The sequence below is a fragment of the Wolffia australiana genome, chromosome 18 (assembly GCF_029677425.1).
Source record: "Wolffia australiana isolate 7733 chromosome 18, ASM2967742v1".
In the NCBI taxonomy this organism is placed as follows: Eukaryota; Viridiplantae; Streptophyta; class Magnoliopsida; order Alismatales; family Araceae; genus Wolffia; species Wolffia australiana.
The window spans coordinates 6,850,548-6,867,551 of NC_135852.1; the positions used below are offsets into that span (position 1 = coordinate 6,850,548).

A 17,004-nucleotide genomic window follows, 5' to 3' on the forward strand; every position below is an offset into this window, starting at 1 on the left:
CACTTTGGAAATTTCTTCAAAAAATTCCACTTCCAAATCCAATTGGGCCAAGACTGCATGCATCTTGACTTGCCACAAAGAAAGTTGATCTTCTTGTCCAAAATTCTAAGTTCCATTCCCAAAACCATTTGGATAATAAATTTTAGGCTCTCATACCATTTGTTGAAAGTACTGTGAGCTTTACATGTGAGTGCAAAAATTACACACATTGTATAATTTAAAATTCCTCTATTTTGAAACTAATTTAAAAAAGTCCAAGGGAGAGAAGGTGGACCTATCCAATGGAGGTGACATCCTCTAAGACCACACAAAGAGCATCATATTCACTTTTCAAACTTTTATGTCATTCAGACTAACACAACAATAGAGGCTATTCCAAATACATTACGACTTTCTCCTTTTAGATGAGAAAAACATTCATAGTATCATCATATAATCTGTCTCACAATTCTTAGTTGGCATTCTCTAAAAATTGAATGCTCCTATTATCATATGTGAGTGTTTGGAAGTACATCACCCGCTGTTGCTGGAGACTCACCAAAATATTCCACCGGCTAAGTGAGGAGAGTCACATGGCAAACGTGCTTGCCAACTATACTGTACATTATTACACTTGCACTCTCTTCACCACTTGGCAATTGATAAATCCAAAAATAGTGATAAAATATGTCGTGATTTAGGCTTTTTAGATTTATGCAATTAATTTACGAATTTCCTTAAACACTTGATACGGTGTAAAGAGTGAGCAAGGGTCGAATCCACAGGGAAGAATAAAATCAGTCAGGATATAAATTTCAGAGGAAAGAGACGAGATCAGGGTAGAAGAAAGAGTGAAATAAGGGAGAAGATGAGAAGAAAGTGCGACTTCAATCAAGTCAATCCTGATCTCGTTTCCAAGATCAAAATTTACTAAATCGAATCCTAGGAACAGAAAATAACTCGAATGTTCAAAACTGACAGATCACAAGAGAACCAAACACTACATACTAATTTTTTATAATTTTCTTATGATTTCAGTAGCGAACAAACTAAGAAAATGATGCTTCCTAACCCAATCAATTGATTATGGGCCCGTACATCTCGCCCAGGCCTTGGCGGCTTGCAACCGTCATAATCTATCAAAAGAACAAGGAAAGAACTCACTAGCCAAGAAGTTTGAACACTGAAACGACCTCCGACCGCCCACTTTCCTTCTGGCCAACTTCGTCGGGGAGCCTGGTTCTCGGTGCCGACCGCCCTCTTTCCTTTTGGCCAACTTCGTTGGGGAGCTTGGTTCTCGGTGCCAATCGCCCTCCTTTCCTTCTGGCCAATGTTGTTTTTTTTTAGCTTAGTCCTCGGTGACAGACCACGGTTCAGAGTGGCCGGTTTTTTTAGGTCTACGGGCATGGTTGGATGGATGGTGAAACGACGAAACAGCCCTTACAAGTTCAGCTCTAAACTGCGTCCTCTCTCCTTCGCTCCTTGGGCCCTGTAGACACGTTTTCCGCGTGGAAAATGTGGACAACGCACAAACCTCTAATTTTGATGTTAGAAAATTCAGGAAAAAATACCAAAAAGAATCAGAACAATCATAGAATCATAATAATCATGAAATGCATGATTTTTAGACATGATAACGCGCATATAATGAGATTTTTCCTCTAAATAATTGGGTAAAAGAACACCAAATTAACACATGAAATTACGCGTTATCAGCAATACATGCCTCAAGAAGCATGAAGCAGCCATCACGCAGAAAGCTTAAACATGACGGCTATCCACAATAGATACATCTTCATCCCTAAAGGACCTCGCTAGTGGCACATAGCATGGGCATTGGCAGTTGGTGTACATGATGACCTACATAAGTGGTGTCTACATCATGATGCTCTTGTGACAATATTTGATGGAGGTGATGATGGTGCCTCCTGTCCTACATGCACTTACTATCCTCTCACACACTTGCCTTTGGCATCCAAGGCCTACTTAGAGGTTTGACTAGTATATGCATTTTCTTGTTGTCGTGGGTGTGGACTTGTGGGCTCTGTGTGTATATTGGGGTTGCTAAGCTCAATTCATGCCTTGAAATTCTTCAAATAACTAAACCTTAACATATATAATAACCCCTTAGATGGCATCAACGGCACGGTTTGATCTGGCTACAAGCATGAACCTGGAGTCATTCCTAATCAACTCTTGTGTTTTTACAAATAAAAAGGTGAGAAAAACTTTGGTATCCAACACAAAATCAATTCTCAATAATTCCTCAAAAAAATGTTTAAGTCCAAATATGACAAAGATCTCCTAGTGAGATAAGAAAAAAGACCCAGTTCAAAAGGTTTGTAACAAAGATAACTAAAAAGAGAGAGAGAAATGCCCCATACTAAAAAATGAGGTATAAAATAAAAACATCACATACTGGACAAAGAACCACTCTAGTGGAGAATAGGGCAAGAGCAACATGGAAAAGAATCATGAAGACGTAACTGATGAATGCCACCAACTGGATCCCCCTTTTCATTCCTTCTATTCACCAATAATCTAATTCCACTATACCAAATGTAATATTAAATTCACATAAGTTGTCTCAAACATTGTCATCATTAGCATCGTGGAGGAAAATGTGGCATGTTGTTCTTCAGTAGAGAATATTAAATATTGGTGTTGAGTTGTAATATACTATATGTAAAATAATGTGCAGTATTATATATTTAGGCTACCATTTAATCCCTAAATAAAAATTGAGTAATTTGTGACAGCTCTAAGATTAAATTAATTCATTAAGTTTATTGCTCGATTAATGTGTGAAGAAGCTAAGTCTTCCCAATTAGAACGGTGGGATACTTGGGAAATACTAAATATGAGATAAATGTACCTTATCACAGGGTTTTTATTTGAGAGTTCCCATTACTCTCAAGTAGGGGTCACCTTTATTATATCTTCTTGATATCTGCCTGATATATGTATAAAATATGGATGGAATTGATATATTTCAGATCCTGTTATAAAACATCGGAGATATATCAAATATTTATCAACATCAGATATATTGACAGATGTTGAAGGGGTTAGGATGTTGCCGAATAACAGTGTAGAATAAATAGATCCATTATCTACTAGATTCTAGGGCAGTGATTGACATGAAATTGAGATGATTCTCATAGGAGAATAGTTAAAAAATGGTATTAAATTTTTTAAATGGATAATGTAATCACCCTAGCACAAATAATTTTTATTATTTCTCAGTTCCTCATGATGGAAATTTTTGGCTGGCAAGCTAACAGCACATTCCATATCTCATTCAATGTTCACTAATACAATGTATTCATCATAGTGCCCATGTGATGCATTATTGGACTTAGTGAATTATGATGAGATCATAATACAAATATCACTAGTCTTTAAGAATGTGTTCTAAATAATCATATTGGAAGGATACTCTAGAAGAACATCGAAGTATCATGCTAGAATAATATTATCTAGTCTCACTCTTCTTATGAATATGGTTGATCATGTAACCGTTAATGTGGAGACACTAACGATAGATAGTGCATGATCTAAATTGATATGTATGAATCGTTGAATTATATTGTACCAAAACTTCAATCATGTTAATGTTGGGTTCTAAGGAATTGATATGGATGAAATAAAAGTAATTCTTGTAGCAGAAGCATTGGGATAGAATCAAAATGGCAACAACAAAACCATTCGATTGAATCATCTAGACAATTCGTGTGTGACACTATAGGCACGTGTATCAATCTAGTTAATGTCTCTAGTGACCCAATAACGTTTATTGACCTTCCAAATTAATTAATTAGATCATATATTTTTTTGGTGTCTCAGGTCTAAGGATTACTTTTGAAATCATGACATGAGTCCACTTGATTGATATTTTCATACAATATCATTGAGGGATTTGTACATATCAATTAGATGACTCTTTCACCTAACAACATCCACTTGTTGTCCTTGGTGTCTTCCCACTCATGGCAATGAAACCGACTATAGTCATCATATGAGTGAGACGACATAGTATTATTCTAGTAGGACATTTTGAGGTCCTTATCAAATATCATTTGAAAAATGATAGTTGGAATACTCATTTAGAGACTAGTAATCTCAATATTATGATCTAATCATAAATCACTTAGTCATTGAATATATTTATTGACTTCATTATAAGCATCCCATGTGTATTATATTGAATAAATTGTATCAACGTATATTGAACGAGATGTGGGATGTGTGATTGTCTTGCTGAACACATATATTTCTATCAAATACTCATTTAAAGACTATTAATCTCAATATTATGATCTAATCATAAATCACTTAGTCATTGAATGTATTTATAAACTTCATTATAAGCATCCCATGTGCATTATATTGAATAAATTGTATCAACAAATATTGAATGAGATGAGGGATGTGTGATTGTCTTGCCGAACACATATTTCTATCAAATATAATGAGTTTGCTGATATCTAGATATCACATTTTAATAATAAGCTATTAAATATCTGAATCTGCTTCAAATATTGGTATCATGATATCAACAATTACGATCAAGATGATTTTTTAATTTTAGAAAGAGATGTTATCCCATTTGGAAGAAAAAAATAGTTCATTTGTAATGCACTAATGAAACTGAATAATTTCACATATGATTGACCAAGCATTCTAAACATAGAGTGGATAATTTACATTATGATTAAATACTAGTTAGTTAATTGAACATTGATTATCTTATCTGTATAGAGCTGATGGTGGAAGTTAAACAAATTACTATGTATCTATAAGTTTCATAGTGATACTAAACTTTAATTAAATTATATTTCAATTTCTATGTCAGGTATTAGAAAAATCGATATCCAAACCCTAAGAAGAAGGTGGATGTCAACGTCAAGATAGATAACGATATTGGATATTTATCCTATGGCAAACAAAAATCTAAGTTCTCATCCGATAACCACACATTGATAAACCTGAAAATCAGATTTCCCATTTCTGATATTCCAAGAAGGATCTGTCGCAATATAATCATCTGCTATTGGATCGGGTCAAAAACTACTTCCAACACTTAGATGTCCACTTATTCACTCTTAAGGGTACTCCTCAAGATCAAGATATCAATGGACTCATATATGTTTTCCATTGATTCAACATTCATTTGATTTTAAATAATTTGTTTACTTCTCCATTGATTCATCATTAAGAAAACAATGTAAGAGAACCTTAAAATTTCACCACGTAGATCATGGATCTCAGATCATGAATTCATCTACAAGATGATCAGCTCCACCACTTGTGCTTGATGGGCCAGGCTTTAAATTAGGGAACTACATGTTGGGGACGTGACGCCTGATAACACCCTAAAGTCGGTATTTAATTTATGTAATTAGCCAAATTTTATGCATTCAAAGAGGTTAAAATAGGATTGTTATCATATATTTACATGTAATTAATTTCTCCAAGTAATTTCTGATTTTCCCCTAATTTTCTGTTAATTTTATGAATTTTCTGGAATTTATTTACACTTAGAGTATTTATTTTTAAATGAAAATGACAATTTCAAATTTTGATTTTGATGTTAATTAATGGGGGAACAAATTACAGAGTTTTCTAGAATTTTTCGAAATTGTATAGGAATTTTTGGGAATTTATTCAAGGAAGAAATGAATTTTTAACTAGGAAAATGATATATTTATAAGGGGAATATGAGTTTTAAAGCAATTTCTTAACTTGGAGTGTTTTTTCTTAACATTTTGTTGTAATTATGCCCTTTAAAACAGCTCTCGGTCATGTCTGTAGGCATAAAGATACGATTAAAATAAGTACAAGGTTGTATTACATTTATTCAGGATTTGTTTTAATGGTTTCAGGAAAAAATGGAGGAGAGAGAACGCGGATGGGCATATGCGCAAATACTTTTGGGCAGCGTCAAATAACACATAATACTTTTAGAAAGGACTTAACTGCAAACTGCCAAAGGGGATTTTCGGGTTACCCACGTGATCGAATCTCAGCCGTTAGATGAGAATCCAACGGCGCTCGAGGAATATTCTTCGCGGCGGTAAGTTTATCGCCCGCTCGACGCATACAAAGCGCACGCATGAGCGGTGACGTGGCTCATGCTGATTGGGCTAGTTATGAAAAACACATAGGTAAGTGTGTTTAGATGCACTTTCAAGTTTTTTGGATATTTTTCTTCCGTTACTCATATTGCCGCCAAGGGGTATGTGGCACTCAGAGAATCAACCCGAAAAATGAAGTAAAATTTCTCTAGCCAATCCGCCATCGACACATCATTGCGTGTAAAGAAAAAAATAATAAAATAAATGAATATTGATCCAACGGCTATGATTGGTCAAAATTCATTTAATAATAACTTTTGATCCTGAAGTCCGATTGAGGTGATTTTTTATGGATTGGTTGTACGGTTGGATCACTCAGATCAAGCCTACATTGATGGATAAAGATTAATTATTAAATGGGGATAAAATGATAATTTTTACCATGTAACCTAAGTATAGAAGCCAAATTTAGAGAGGCGGAGGTCATGTTCTTTCACAACTGCAAGACAGTGGAGCTTCATCCTAGATCAACCCTGTTTGATACTTTTTTCTTCATTGTATTTGAATTTTTAGTGTAATTTGGATGATTTGTTAGTGAATTTCTTCGTCGTTCTTGTCAATCTTAGTCTTAGCTTCTAAATCCCTAGGCTTGAGCAAAATGTACAAGCCCTCACTAGGATTGAGACAAGAGATTGTGAGATTTACCTAGCTATTCTAAGTGCACCATAAAAAATTTACAAAAAAGTTTAATTAATAGGAGATATTAAATTGTCCTTTATGATCTTATAGTTAGTACATTTTGAATTGTCAAATCCCAAAAACCAACTAAAACTAAATCAAATTTCTCTCTTTGTCCCTCTACTTGACTCCTTTGATCCTTTTAATTGGATCAAAGAATTCAATTGAGAGCTCCCTATTTCTTCTATTCTTCCCATCTCTTCTAACCCCTTTCTAAATTCATCTTCTAATTAGGGTTATTTGATCTTTAGTGAAGATTAAATTAACTCTAATTAGGGTCAAATTATTCAAGTAGATCATTAATTTAATTACCTTATTAGCTTCCATTGGACGATACCTATACTTATCATTATACATCTTAAGTGAAGGTTCTATAATTTTTTTTTGTACAAGCTAAAATCAACAACGAGAAGGGATTAAAAAAATTGTAAAATTCATCTTATTTTTGGCTTATCAACACCCCCGGACATGACGAGAGTGATGACAATCCGTGACTGACGGTGACATGCGAAAGCTCCGTTGCATCAACGTCACGTCACACATCCACGAATTTTGGAAAATTCTATCACAACATCGTCACGCATCCCTCATTAAGCGTCCCGTCATGTCTCCGTCACCAGACGTCGTCAATGTCACGTGCGCTGGGAAGAACAACTCTTGTGGAGGAGAGAGAATTAGAGGGCCATATATCCAATTATTTTTAAGCGTAGTCCTTTTGCGTGCCCAAATTAATGCAGTGACTTTTCTGCACAATGCCAAGATATTGATTTAGTCACGCCATGTGTCGAAATTTCAGCTGTCAGAAAGTTTAAACCTATCGGTTTGTAAGCATGTCAACTAACACCTATGATTTTTAAGACTATCGGTTTGTAAGCCTATTCGGTGATTTTTAAAGACTCTTAAAATACCGTCACGGGCGTCATCATTGACAGCCATCCCGTCACGTCTCCCGTCCAATGCCCCCAGTCACCAGGTCGTCATCTATTACTGTCACCGTCACTGGCCCCTAATTCCGTCACCATGATCCGGCATGCACTGTCACCGTGATGAGTGACGTGGCGGATGACAGCAGCCGAACCCTGTTTAAACTTGCAATGAAAATTTTAGCCACGTGGACGCGTGGGCCCCACTATAATGTAACGGACCCGTTAACAGAACGCCGTGAACGAACGCCGTTAATCGGACGCGAGAGCACTCTCCTAAACCGGGTATTAATTCCAAAGCGTGGGTTCCGGCCGAGTGTTCTTCTTCGCGGATTGATACAATACTTCTCAGTTTCTCCGATTTCTCGAGGCGATGGAGAAGAAGAGCTCTCGTCAATGGCGATTACCGCGAGCCGATTGAGGTAATCTCTGCCCTAGACGATGCTTTCCTTCAATTGTTCTTCCATGGCGATCGACTAGGTGTTGCCTCGCCATGGCGAACGGGGTAGGGCATTGGTTTCGCAGAATTTGAAAATTCGCGGATCAATCGGCTTTGTAGCCATGAAAGGGCGGTCCAATCGGCTGCCTGTGCCCTCCGCTGCTTCAGAGGACTGGGGAGACGGTTCTTGGACGGTGGACTGTTCTTGCGGGGTCACGTTCGATGATGGAGAGGAGATGGTGAACTGCGATCTGTGCGGTGTTTGGGTGCACACGCGCTGCTCGCGGTATGTTAAAGGCGAGGCTTCATTCGCATGCGACAAGTGCAAGGGCAAGAAACGCCATCACACGCCCTTGAATGGCAGCGGCTCTGAGATCAACGGTAACCACTGCGGCTTCAATGGTGGGTTTGTCGGTATCACCAACACGGAGGAGACGGAAGTTGCCCAGCTTCTCGCTGAGCTGCCCACGAAGGCTGATCATCGGCCTTTCAAATTGTGGACTAGGGCTCCGATCGAAGATCGTGTTCATATTCATGGGATTCCTGGCGGCGATCCTGCTCTGTTCCGAGGGATCTCTTCGGTGTTCTCTTCGGAGCTTTGGAAGTGCACTGGGTATGTGGCGAAGAAGTTTAATTTCAAGTACAAAGAGTTTCCTTGCTGGGAAGAGGAGGAAGAGAACCCAACTAACAGAGGGGCGGACTTGCTTTTCTCCCTATCCAAAGATGTCTTCCCTCGATGCCCCCTTGAGTCTTCTTTTGGGTTTGCTGAGATTCAGAAAACCGTCAGAAAAGATGGAAAAATTCCGGGTTCTGGTGCTGTAATCGGGGGTCGATCTCAGTTTTATGCTAAGAAAGAGAGGAGTAAAATTCGTGATGGAGGAGTAAACTCAGGCAAGCGCAAGGAACCCACTGGAGGGAGAGATCAATCTGGCAAGAAGAAGTCGAGGAGTAGTGTTGATTGCAAGAAAAAAGGTACGTTGTCCAAAATTCTATGAACCAATTGGGAAAAGTTTTTCGTTTGGTATGTAAATATTTTATGTTATATCAGTTTATCTTTCTATTAGGTTCTTTATCCCGTGACGATTCTCGAAAGGCCAATATATCCGAAGAAGATCTCCTCAAGGCTGCAAGTTTGGGTTTGGAAAATCTGAAGAGCGAAATTCGGAAGGAGGTTATGCCATCAGAATCCAGGTCCAGCAATCGTTATCAAGATAATGGCCATAATAACCCAATGCCAAAAGTTGAAATAGCAGCCAAGATTCGGGAGAGTAATTTGGCAAATGAGACACCTGTCAAGATTGAAACTTGCGATCAATACGGCAGCCAAAAGACTGAGATCTCTCCTACGGTTGGTTCCCCAATCGTTCGTCCCTGCAAACCCTGCGAATCTTTCAAGGAGAATGTGGAGGTACGTTTGAATTTCTGTGGTGCATTGCCTGAATTTCTCAATTCATATCGTCTTTTTTGCTGCTAATCCCGGTTGCTTTCTATCTTAATGCTATTAATTCTCACTTTTTCTGCCAAATTTCCTCCTCCTGCATGTCTGGTACTGTTTTGCGCTAATTTTGACTACAGACTTGATAGTAGATTCCTCTGATAGTTTAGGGGGCAGCTTGTTTTGTTGTGTTAAAAACATATCGTATGAATGCGTGATTGTTAATCGATTTGTAATTATACCAGCATTTTATTTTGTGAATCTTGCTTCTGGGTCGCTGAGCATGGACGTTGCTGGGATAATATCCAGCAAGATCTTATAATGACTTTAAAATAGAAACCCCTCAACCTTCTATCTATCGATCAATTTACCCTTGAAAATGTGTAAATTCCCAATGGAAAATGAAACAGAAAAAAGTCTCCGCCAACAATCTCAGAGAAACAGTAGGGAAAAGGAAATATCAATAGATTGAAGAGGACGCCGGATCAGTCTTCCTCTCCTTCAGATTGGGACCGGGATCTGGCACTCCAGCCTGCTCTGCAGTAACAATTTCTTCTGGTTACTTCTTGCTTGACTCAAACTCCCTCCTTTATATAGGGTCTAAAGCCCATTGCTCAACTATGCTTGACTTGGCACATGTCCTTGCATGTTACTAGCCCGAGACAGCTTCCTTGCACGCCTACTCTGATAGAAACGAAGGAGGTTCCTATCACGCTGTGTTGTGGTCACATGTTTTATCAAAAGCTAGGGTAGGAATCCCTTTTGTTCTTAATTTATAAAAATTCCTTTTCCGCCATAAACCTTTCATCTGTCACTTATCTTCTAGTTCTTTTTTAATTTTTTTTTGAAAAACGGTTCTTTTTACTTTTGTTTCCTCTCTTCGCTGATTTATTTTGTTCGCTTATACTTTGTTCTTTTATTACCCAATTTATGGTCATTGTTATTTCTATTTATCTTTTAAAATGCTTTCCAGGCCGTCTGTCCCCTGCATTTTGATTATTCTTCAATTTTAGGCGGTAATCTTGTCCAACACCTTTCTATGCCCAAGTAGCCGAAATATTTTCAAAACGTTTTTTCCGAAAAGAAAATTATTCTATATAGTTGAGACATTCCAAATCAATCTGCTGCGCCAAGATTTATGCATCAAAATTAATCTACTGCACTTAGTTCTCAATAATTATCGCACGGGGCCAGAGAGTCTCATATCTTTATTTGCCTCATTTGACTTTTCCAGTAAGGTTACCCTTGACGTGGACTGAATCCCGTGTAATTCATTTTGGTTATTCATTTTAGGATTTAAGTTCTGTCGCCCCTGGAAAGAGAACTAGTAACGTGGACTGCAATAACATGGGTGACATGGATGAAACTTCATCCAGCAGCTCATTGAAATCAGAGAAACAAACCGCCAGCAATGTAGATATCAGAGGATGCTCTTCTGCGGTTATCAATGCCACACTCAAATATTCTACGTCGATTGCCGAAAAATCCAGCCGAATTAAGATTGAAGAAGACTTGACACCACAAGACACCCCTGATGAAAAGTTGGATCGCCCTGATCTTTCACCCTCAACGCTAACAGAGACTGCATCTGTCTGTTCGAGATTGAACTCGAAGATCGATGAGGCAACTAAAGTTCTGGCACCGATTGATGTAAAACAACTTGCCATCGACTCAACTGAACGATGTATGAAAGACAAATTGAAACCGGAGGTGTGGGTCTCAACAAAAGATGGGCCCTCGGCTCCTAATCTGACCATGAAACAAGAGGAACGAGTCAAACCCGTTTTCACTTCTTCGGCTTCTTCTGCGTCTACCGAGCCAAAGGTTGTTCCATCTGCTGCAAAGTTGTCTCTTCCATCCCCCAACCAGAGTTCCTCCAAGTCACCCTGTTCCACCGCTTCCCCCACTTTTGAAAAGGCTATCTTAAAGGAGAAGATGAAGATAAAGACCTCTACAGGTTCTATTTCTGCAGATGAATTGGCCAAAGGACTCACAAAGAGCCTTTCCAAAAGCTCTCAGCCTGTCCCTAAGCAGGGTGAGGTCCCTCGAAACGAGTCTTCTCATAGTAAGTCTGCCGTATCAGATTCAGGCCGAAAAAATGAGAAGCTTACTCTTCCAATTCCTCATCTGTCGTCCGGCCAATCAAGCAATCCCGCTGCCCTCAATCCTCCAAGCGTAAACACATCTTCTGCGCTCAGTGATGAGGAGGTAAGCTCACTCTTTTGATTCTTTATTTAACGGATTACTCTTTTGACTATAGTGTTTGCGATGAAAAAATCGTCAATAAAACCCATCACTGTTTTTCTCATCGTCCTTAACTCGAGCGTCAATGACGATTTCGTTATTGTCTCTCGTCTCCCGGGCGAGGTTAACAAACAAGGCGATGGCGATTTTCTATGGTCGCCATCGTCCTGGCAAGAATGAATGATGGGGACTATAATGACTCGGCATGGTCCTCTCGTCATTGTTGTCTATGATAACGAATATTGCTTCTGATTTTCTTGTACCTTATAAAAGCTTGCGAGGTTGCTTCATCAAGAGCTTAATAGCTCACCCAGAGTTCCTCGAATCCCGAGGCTACGGCAACCGGAGAAGCTTCACTTGGCTTCCAGCGGCACTGCAAGTTTGCTGTCCAAAAGTTCTGGAGGGAAGGATCAAGCCCAGGTACGCTAATTTCTCTAGTTTTCCGAAATTTTGTGCTTGTGTTGCGTATACGAGATTTGCGTTTTGGTTGCGATATATAGGCTTCTAGGAGAAAGAACAGGGAAGATTCATTCAGAGATAGATCTCGCAGCTCCTACGGTCTGGGCGGAGAGACAAGGAAAGGAGATAGGTTATCCAGTCCGGACACGAGAAAAGAAGATCATCTCTCTAATTTGAAGCGTGGGGGACAGCTTGTACACAATGGAGTTTCGTCGTCGTCCAAGAAAACTGCGGTTCAGGTTGTCTCCGTCGTCGCCAAGGTCGATGAGCAGACTGTCTCCTCGACGGGTGGTGGCTCCTGGCCTTCCAAGGCGTCGTCTCCTGCGGACCTGGCGGCCGCACAGTATCCTACGTTGCCGGGTATGTCTTCGTGTTCTTCTTTACGAAAACATCAGCCTCTGAAACTTTATTTTTCGCTCAGGTCTGATTGATGAGATCATGGGCAAGGGGAACTGTGCCACGTACAAGGAGCTCTGCAACGCAGTTTTGCCGGTGGGTGGTTTAGTTACTTCATGTATTTTTCCTGGTTTTAAGGAACTGCATCCGAGCATAGTAGGATTGGATTGTCGTTGATCCTCAGCGTCGATCAAAGAGTTGATCCGATCGAGTTGGTCAATTGATCGATCAATTGGTCTGGATCTTGATCGTGTGCTCATGGGGCAATCCAATCTGTACAGTCGTCTGGCCGTGGGTCGTCAATCGAATCAGACTTTTTGATTTGATCGATCCGTTTGTGATCCCTTTGTGAACCAGAGCTAGCTATCTGATCGCGGATCCTATCAATTCATGATTGGCTATCTCGATCGATCGACCTTGCTAGATCAAGATAGCATCTCGATCCCATGGGCCCTTGTTGTGGACCGAACACACTGCGGATCGGACAGATTGGAGACCGGATCAGATCGCCAATCAGACGATCAGTGGATTGATCTGAACAAATCTCCAAAAACTACCTTTGTTGAAGATTCACCCTGTATGAACATGTTTGTTTCGCCTCAGCACTGGAAGAATCTCAGGAAGCCCAATGGAGACAAGTATGCTTATTCCAGTCACTCCCAAGCCGTGCTTGACTGTTTGCGCAACCGGAGCCAGTGGGCGCATCTCATTGACCGGGGTCCAAAGGTAAGCTTCATCTATTTTATTTGATTTTTTCTGGGTTCGACGCGAAAATGTCGCTCGTGGAAAATCTCTTTTAGGCCGGTGGATTCACTCTTTGATGATGGGATGGGATAAACATCTCAGACGAATTCCAGCAGGAAGAGGAGGAAGGCCGGCGAGGATACAGATCCATCCCAGTCTGACTCGGGGAGTGAAGACTTGGATGACGCAGACGATGACGAGAAGGACGAAGGCAATTCGCCCCCGGACGAGTTCCCCAAAGGTCGGCGAAATGCGCGCAAGCGCCGGCGACTCGTCCTCCGCGGCCGTGTTCTCCGCACCCGGCCCAGTAATCGCGCCGACCTCCGCTCCTCCGCATCCTCCTCTTCAGATGACGGTGACGGCGACGGCGACGGCGATTCTCGAAGCTTCTCCTCCGGCGATATCCGCCACCGCTCCGCGTCCAACTCCACCACCTCCCTCGACTTTGACTAACAAAGGTACACCCCCACCCCTTCTTTAGACCGTTATTACAGTTGGTTTTTTTTCACTAAAACCCTCGGCTTACCCTTCAATGAATCAGCCAGCCACTGGACTTCTCCCCTCGGCCACCGGAGATTTTACGGCCCGACCTCCGGCGTGCAATAATTATGTACATACCCCCGCCAGGTGTATCAATCTCGTCCTCTCTTTCTCTCTCCTCTCTTTTGTAGATCTGGACTCGATCCCGTCACTCAATCATAACCAGAAAGCTAACGTTGAAGGGAAAAAAAAAAGGCCAAAGAAGAAGAAAATCCGGCGACTGAATCAATAATCAGACGGTTACAGAGGGAAGGCGACGCCACCGCAAATCAGAAGAAGAAGCCAGCGAGCGCCGCCAACCGCCGCCGCCACCGCCGACGACGAGAACTGGTAAATTCCCTCTGGGTTGTTGTTACTCCACCCCGTCGGTCCGCCGCTGCCGCCGCCGCCGCTGCTTGAGGTTCCGTTACCGCCGGAGGGGGGCGTAACGTTACTGCTGGAGGACTTGATCCCGAGGTCGTAGACGGGGGAGCCGTCGGGCTTGAAGAGGCCATAGTTCCGCTCGGAGGTGGGCCCGGGCTTGAGGTTCTCGTTAAAGAGCGCAAAGACGTAGACGTGGAGCGCGACGTCGGGCCGCAGCGGCGTGCCGCGGTTCTTGCCGACGAGCCGGGCAAGGTTGACGTTGTACTTGCGCGCGTTTTCCACGGTCGCGCCGGGCTCGGTCGGGTCCCCTTTGGACGGCCAGCCCGTCTCCGAGACCTGCACCTCCAGCCCATTCCCCCGGCCGACGGCCCGATCCACCGCGGCGTACACCGCGTCCACCTGCGCGTGCAGCATGTTCTTGTACGTCATCCCCGTCCCGGCGTCAACAACCCCGTCGTCCTTCTCGAACAGCGCGTACTCGAGCGTCACCTCCCGGGGCTCGTCCTCGTAGGCGAAGTAGGGGTAGGCGTTGACCAGGAGCGGCGCGCCGGTCCGGCGGAGGAAGGCGATGACCTGGCACATGGGCTGGACCAGGTCCTTCCTGAACGCGCCCGACGACGGCGGGAATGACGCGCCCAGCACGGCCAGCGAGTGCGGCGTGGTCACCCTTATTTGACCGTCCAGGCCGGCCTCGGTCAACGCCGCGTGGACGGCCTCCATGGCCGGGACGAGGCACCGGATGACGTCGGATTTGTTCCCGGTCAGGACCTCGTTGCCGACGGTGATGGCCGAGATCTTGGTCCGGGGGACGAAGGGCGCGATGTTGGTTCGGACCCAAGCTCGGGCCTGGCTCGGGTCGCTGACCCGGACCACGCACTCGTCCGCCAGCCCGACCACGAGCTCGAACCCGGTCCCGGCGAAGGCCTGCAGGATGGCCGGGTCCGCGTCGTAGATCTTGACCCGGCTCGCGCCGATGGACCGGAGGAGCGGCACGGCCGCGGCCGGCTGCGGGAGGTTGTCGCCGAGAAGCCCGTAGTTGACTCCCAGAGAGGACCCCGCGGCCTCCTCCAACAGACCCAACAAGAAGAAGAAGAAGAGTACGAAGAAGAAGAAGAAGGCTGGCGAAGCCGCCATTGGAGCGAGATGGGTGGTGGAGTGAAGGGAAGAGAGAGAGAGGGAGAGTTGGGCTTTTTGAGTGGTGGGTGTGGACTGTGGAGGTGCCGGCCAGCGAAGCTTTGGGTGAACTTGGAGTAATTCGTGTAGTCAGATCTCGTCTTGGTCTTCTCTCTTTTCTGAGATTGGGGATAGAATGGAGATTCTCTGGCTTTTTTTTTTCTTGTGGGGTAGGAGATGTCCTTCTGTCGTTTTAGTGGGGGGGGGGGGGGGGTGTTTTTTTGACTGCGTGGTAGTTTGGGGTTTTCCTTCTTTCCCTTCTTTCTTTCTCTCTGTTTTTGTGATTATTAGGTGAGATGGAGAAAATGGGTCTGGCTTTGATTCGTTGGACATGAATATAGAGATATAGGAAACATCTGTGCTTTTGTGGTTTATTCTTTTTTTTTACCGTTGCGTCATCTGTGTGGGTATGCACGATGGTCCGGGACAGGACAAATGTTGTCATTGTCCCGGCTTAACTCCCAATTTTTAGAGGTTTGTCCGAACCGTCTCGTCCCGTCCAAGACATTCTCATCCAGTCCGACATCCGGGACGAAGCAGTGCGTACCCTGAGTGTTTGCAAATGTTAGGTCAATCAGAATTTGACATGTGGCAGAGTAGTGCGGCCAGCTGGAGCTCTCAGGCTAGTACTTGATTCCTCAAGGGATGCAGAAACCATCCCATCCGCTATCCAAGGCCCCATACAGGATGGTTATGTAGTCCATTGACTAAAAAATCATCTCATCCGGAGACAGGTGAACAATTCTACATCTTGTCATTTGTCTGAACTCGCGGGAGGGACGATTTTTTCATCCACGGACGAAATAATTGTCCCGTCCAAGTGCGTGCACTATATCTGTGTGTCTGTGTTACATAAGAAGGCACGAGTTTAGGAGCATTTACGAGCGGAGCAAGGAGCATTTTAGATTCGTATAAAATATCCCCTAATCTCTTTTATTTCATAACATTGGTGGTGGAACTTTAAGATGCCCGTGAACAGTCCAAGGAAGAGTAAGAAAACCATAATTTGATATCATCACTTGTGTGGATCCAAAATATTTTTTTGGCTTGTAGTGATTTAACAGTTTGTCGTTTTTATGTTAATTAATGAAATATGGACCTAAAGTTGGGAGAAGGGGGTAGCCTTGTCCTTTTTCCTGGTGAGAAGAGAGATGGAATTCGATAGAGTTCATGCAAGAAGGAATATTAGATTTTCATGGAGATTATTTATAGTGGAGATTATTTATAGTATGAAGCGATAGAGACATCTACTTATATATACCTGTAGAAACCGAACGTGTTTTTTTATATATGCTGATATTTAATGAAATTTAAAGAGAGAGAGAGAGCTATTTATGCTGATAATTAATGAGATATATTATTTTATGTTTACATGGCGATTTCGATGACGAGACTTTCGGATGATGATGATGTGATGACGTGCCCAAGGGAAACCAAAATTTTGCAGAAAAAAACAAGGTTCCGCTCCCAGATCTCGATTGGAAGCTATGCGAA

The 17,004-nt window shown here is 42.4% G+C and overlaps 2 protein-coding genes across 3 annotated transcripts; one reads left to right on the forward strand and one right to left on the reverse strand.

Annotated features, from left to right (window-relative positions):
• The first annotated feature begins 8,042 nt into the window (after window positions 1-8,042).
• On the forward strand, window positions 8,043-14,062 carry LOC144715313 (uncharacterized). 2 transcript variants are annotated; one of them, XM_078590242.1, is made up of 9 exons: window positions 8,043-9,128; window positions 9,221-9,564; window positions 10,885-11,799; window positions 12,109-12,255; window positions 12,336-12,654; window positions 12,716-12,786; window positions 13,294-13,416; window positions 13,537-13,892; window positions 13,976-14,062. In XM_078590242.1, exons 1-8 carry the CDS (start codon window positions 8,279-8,281, stop codon window positions 13,885-13,887), a joined length of 3,120 nt encoding a protein of 1,039 aa, XP_078446368.1. In that variant the 5' UTR covers window positions 8,043-8,278; the 3' UTR covers window positions 13,888-13,892; window positions 13,976-14,062. The 2 variants fall into 2 exon arrangements, with proteins under 2 accessions (XP_078446368.1, XP_078446369.1); XM_078590243.1 differs by having other exon boundaries at window positions 13,980-14,062.
• Window positions 14,063-14,177: 115 nt separating this feature from the next.
• Window positions 14,178-15,585, reverse strand: LOC144715314 (glucan endo-1,3-beta-glucosidase 10-like). Its single transcript, XM_078590244.1, has one exon. It carries the CDS (start codon window positions 15,469-15,471, stop codon window positions 14,215-14,217), a length of 1,257 nt encoding a protein of 418 aa, XP_078446370.1. The 5' UTR covers window positions 15,472-15,585; the 3' UTR covers window positions 14,178-14,214.
• Window positions 15,586-17,004: the final 1,419 nt, after the last annotated feature.

What these genes read in the sequence shown, in the direction of transcription:
- LOC144715314 (XM_078590244.1), bottom strand. Translation starts at nt 15,471, where the DNA reads ATGGCGGCTTCGCCAGCCTTCTTCTTCTTCTTCGTACTCTTCTTCTTC.
- LOC144715313 (XM_078590242.1), top strand. Translation starts at nt 8,279, where the DNA reads ATGAAAGGGCGGTCCAATCGGCTGCCTGTGCCCTCCGCTGCTTCAGAG. An exon ending in CTTTCAAGGAGAATGTGGAG is followed by an intron (nt 9,565 to 10,884) that starts GTACGTTTGAAT and finishes TATTCATTTTAG; the next exon opens with GATTTAAGTTCTGTCGCCCC. An exon ending in GAGGGAAGGATCAAGCCCAG is followed by an intron (nt 12,256 to 12,335) that starts GTACGCTAATTT and finishes TGCGATATATAG; the next exon opens with GCTTCTAGGAGAAAGAACAG.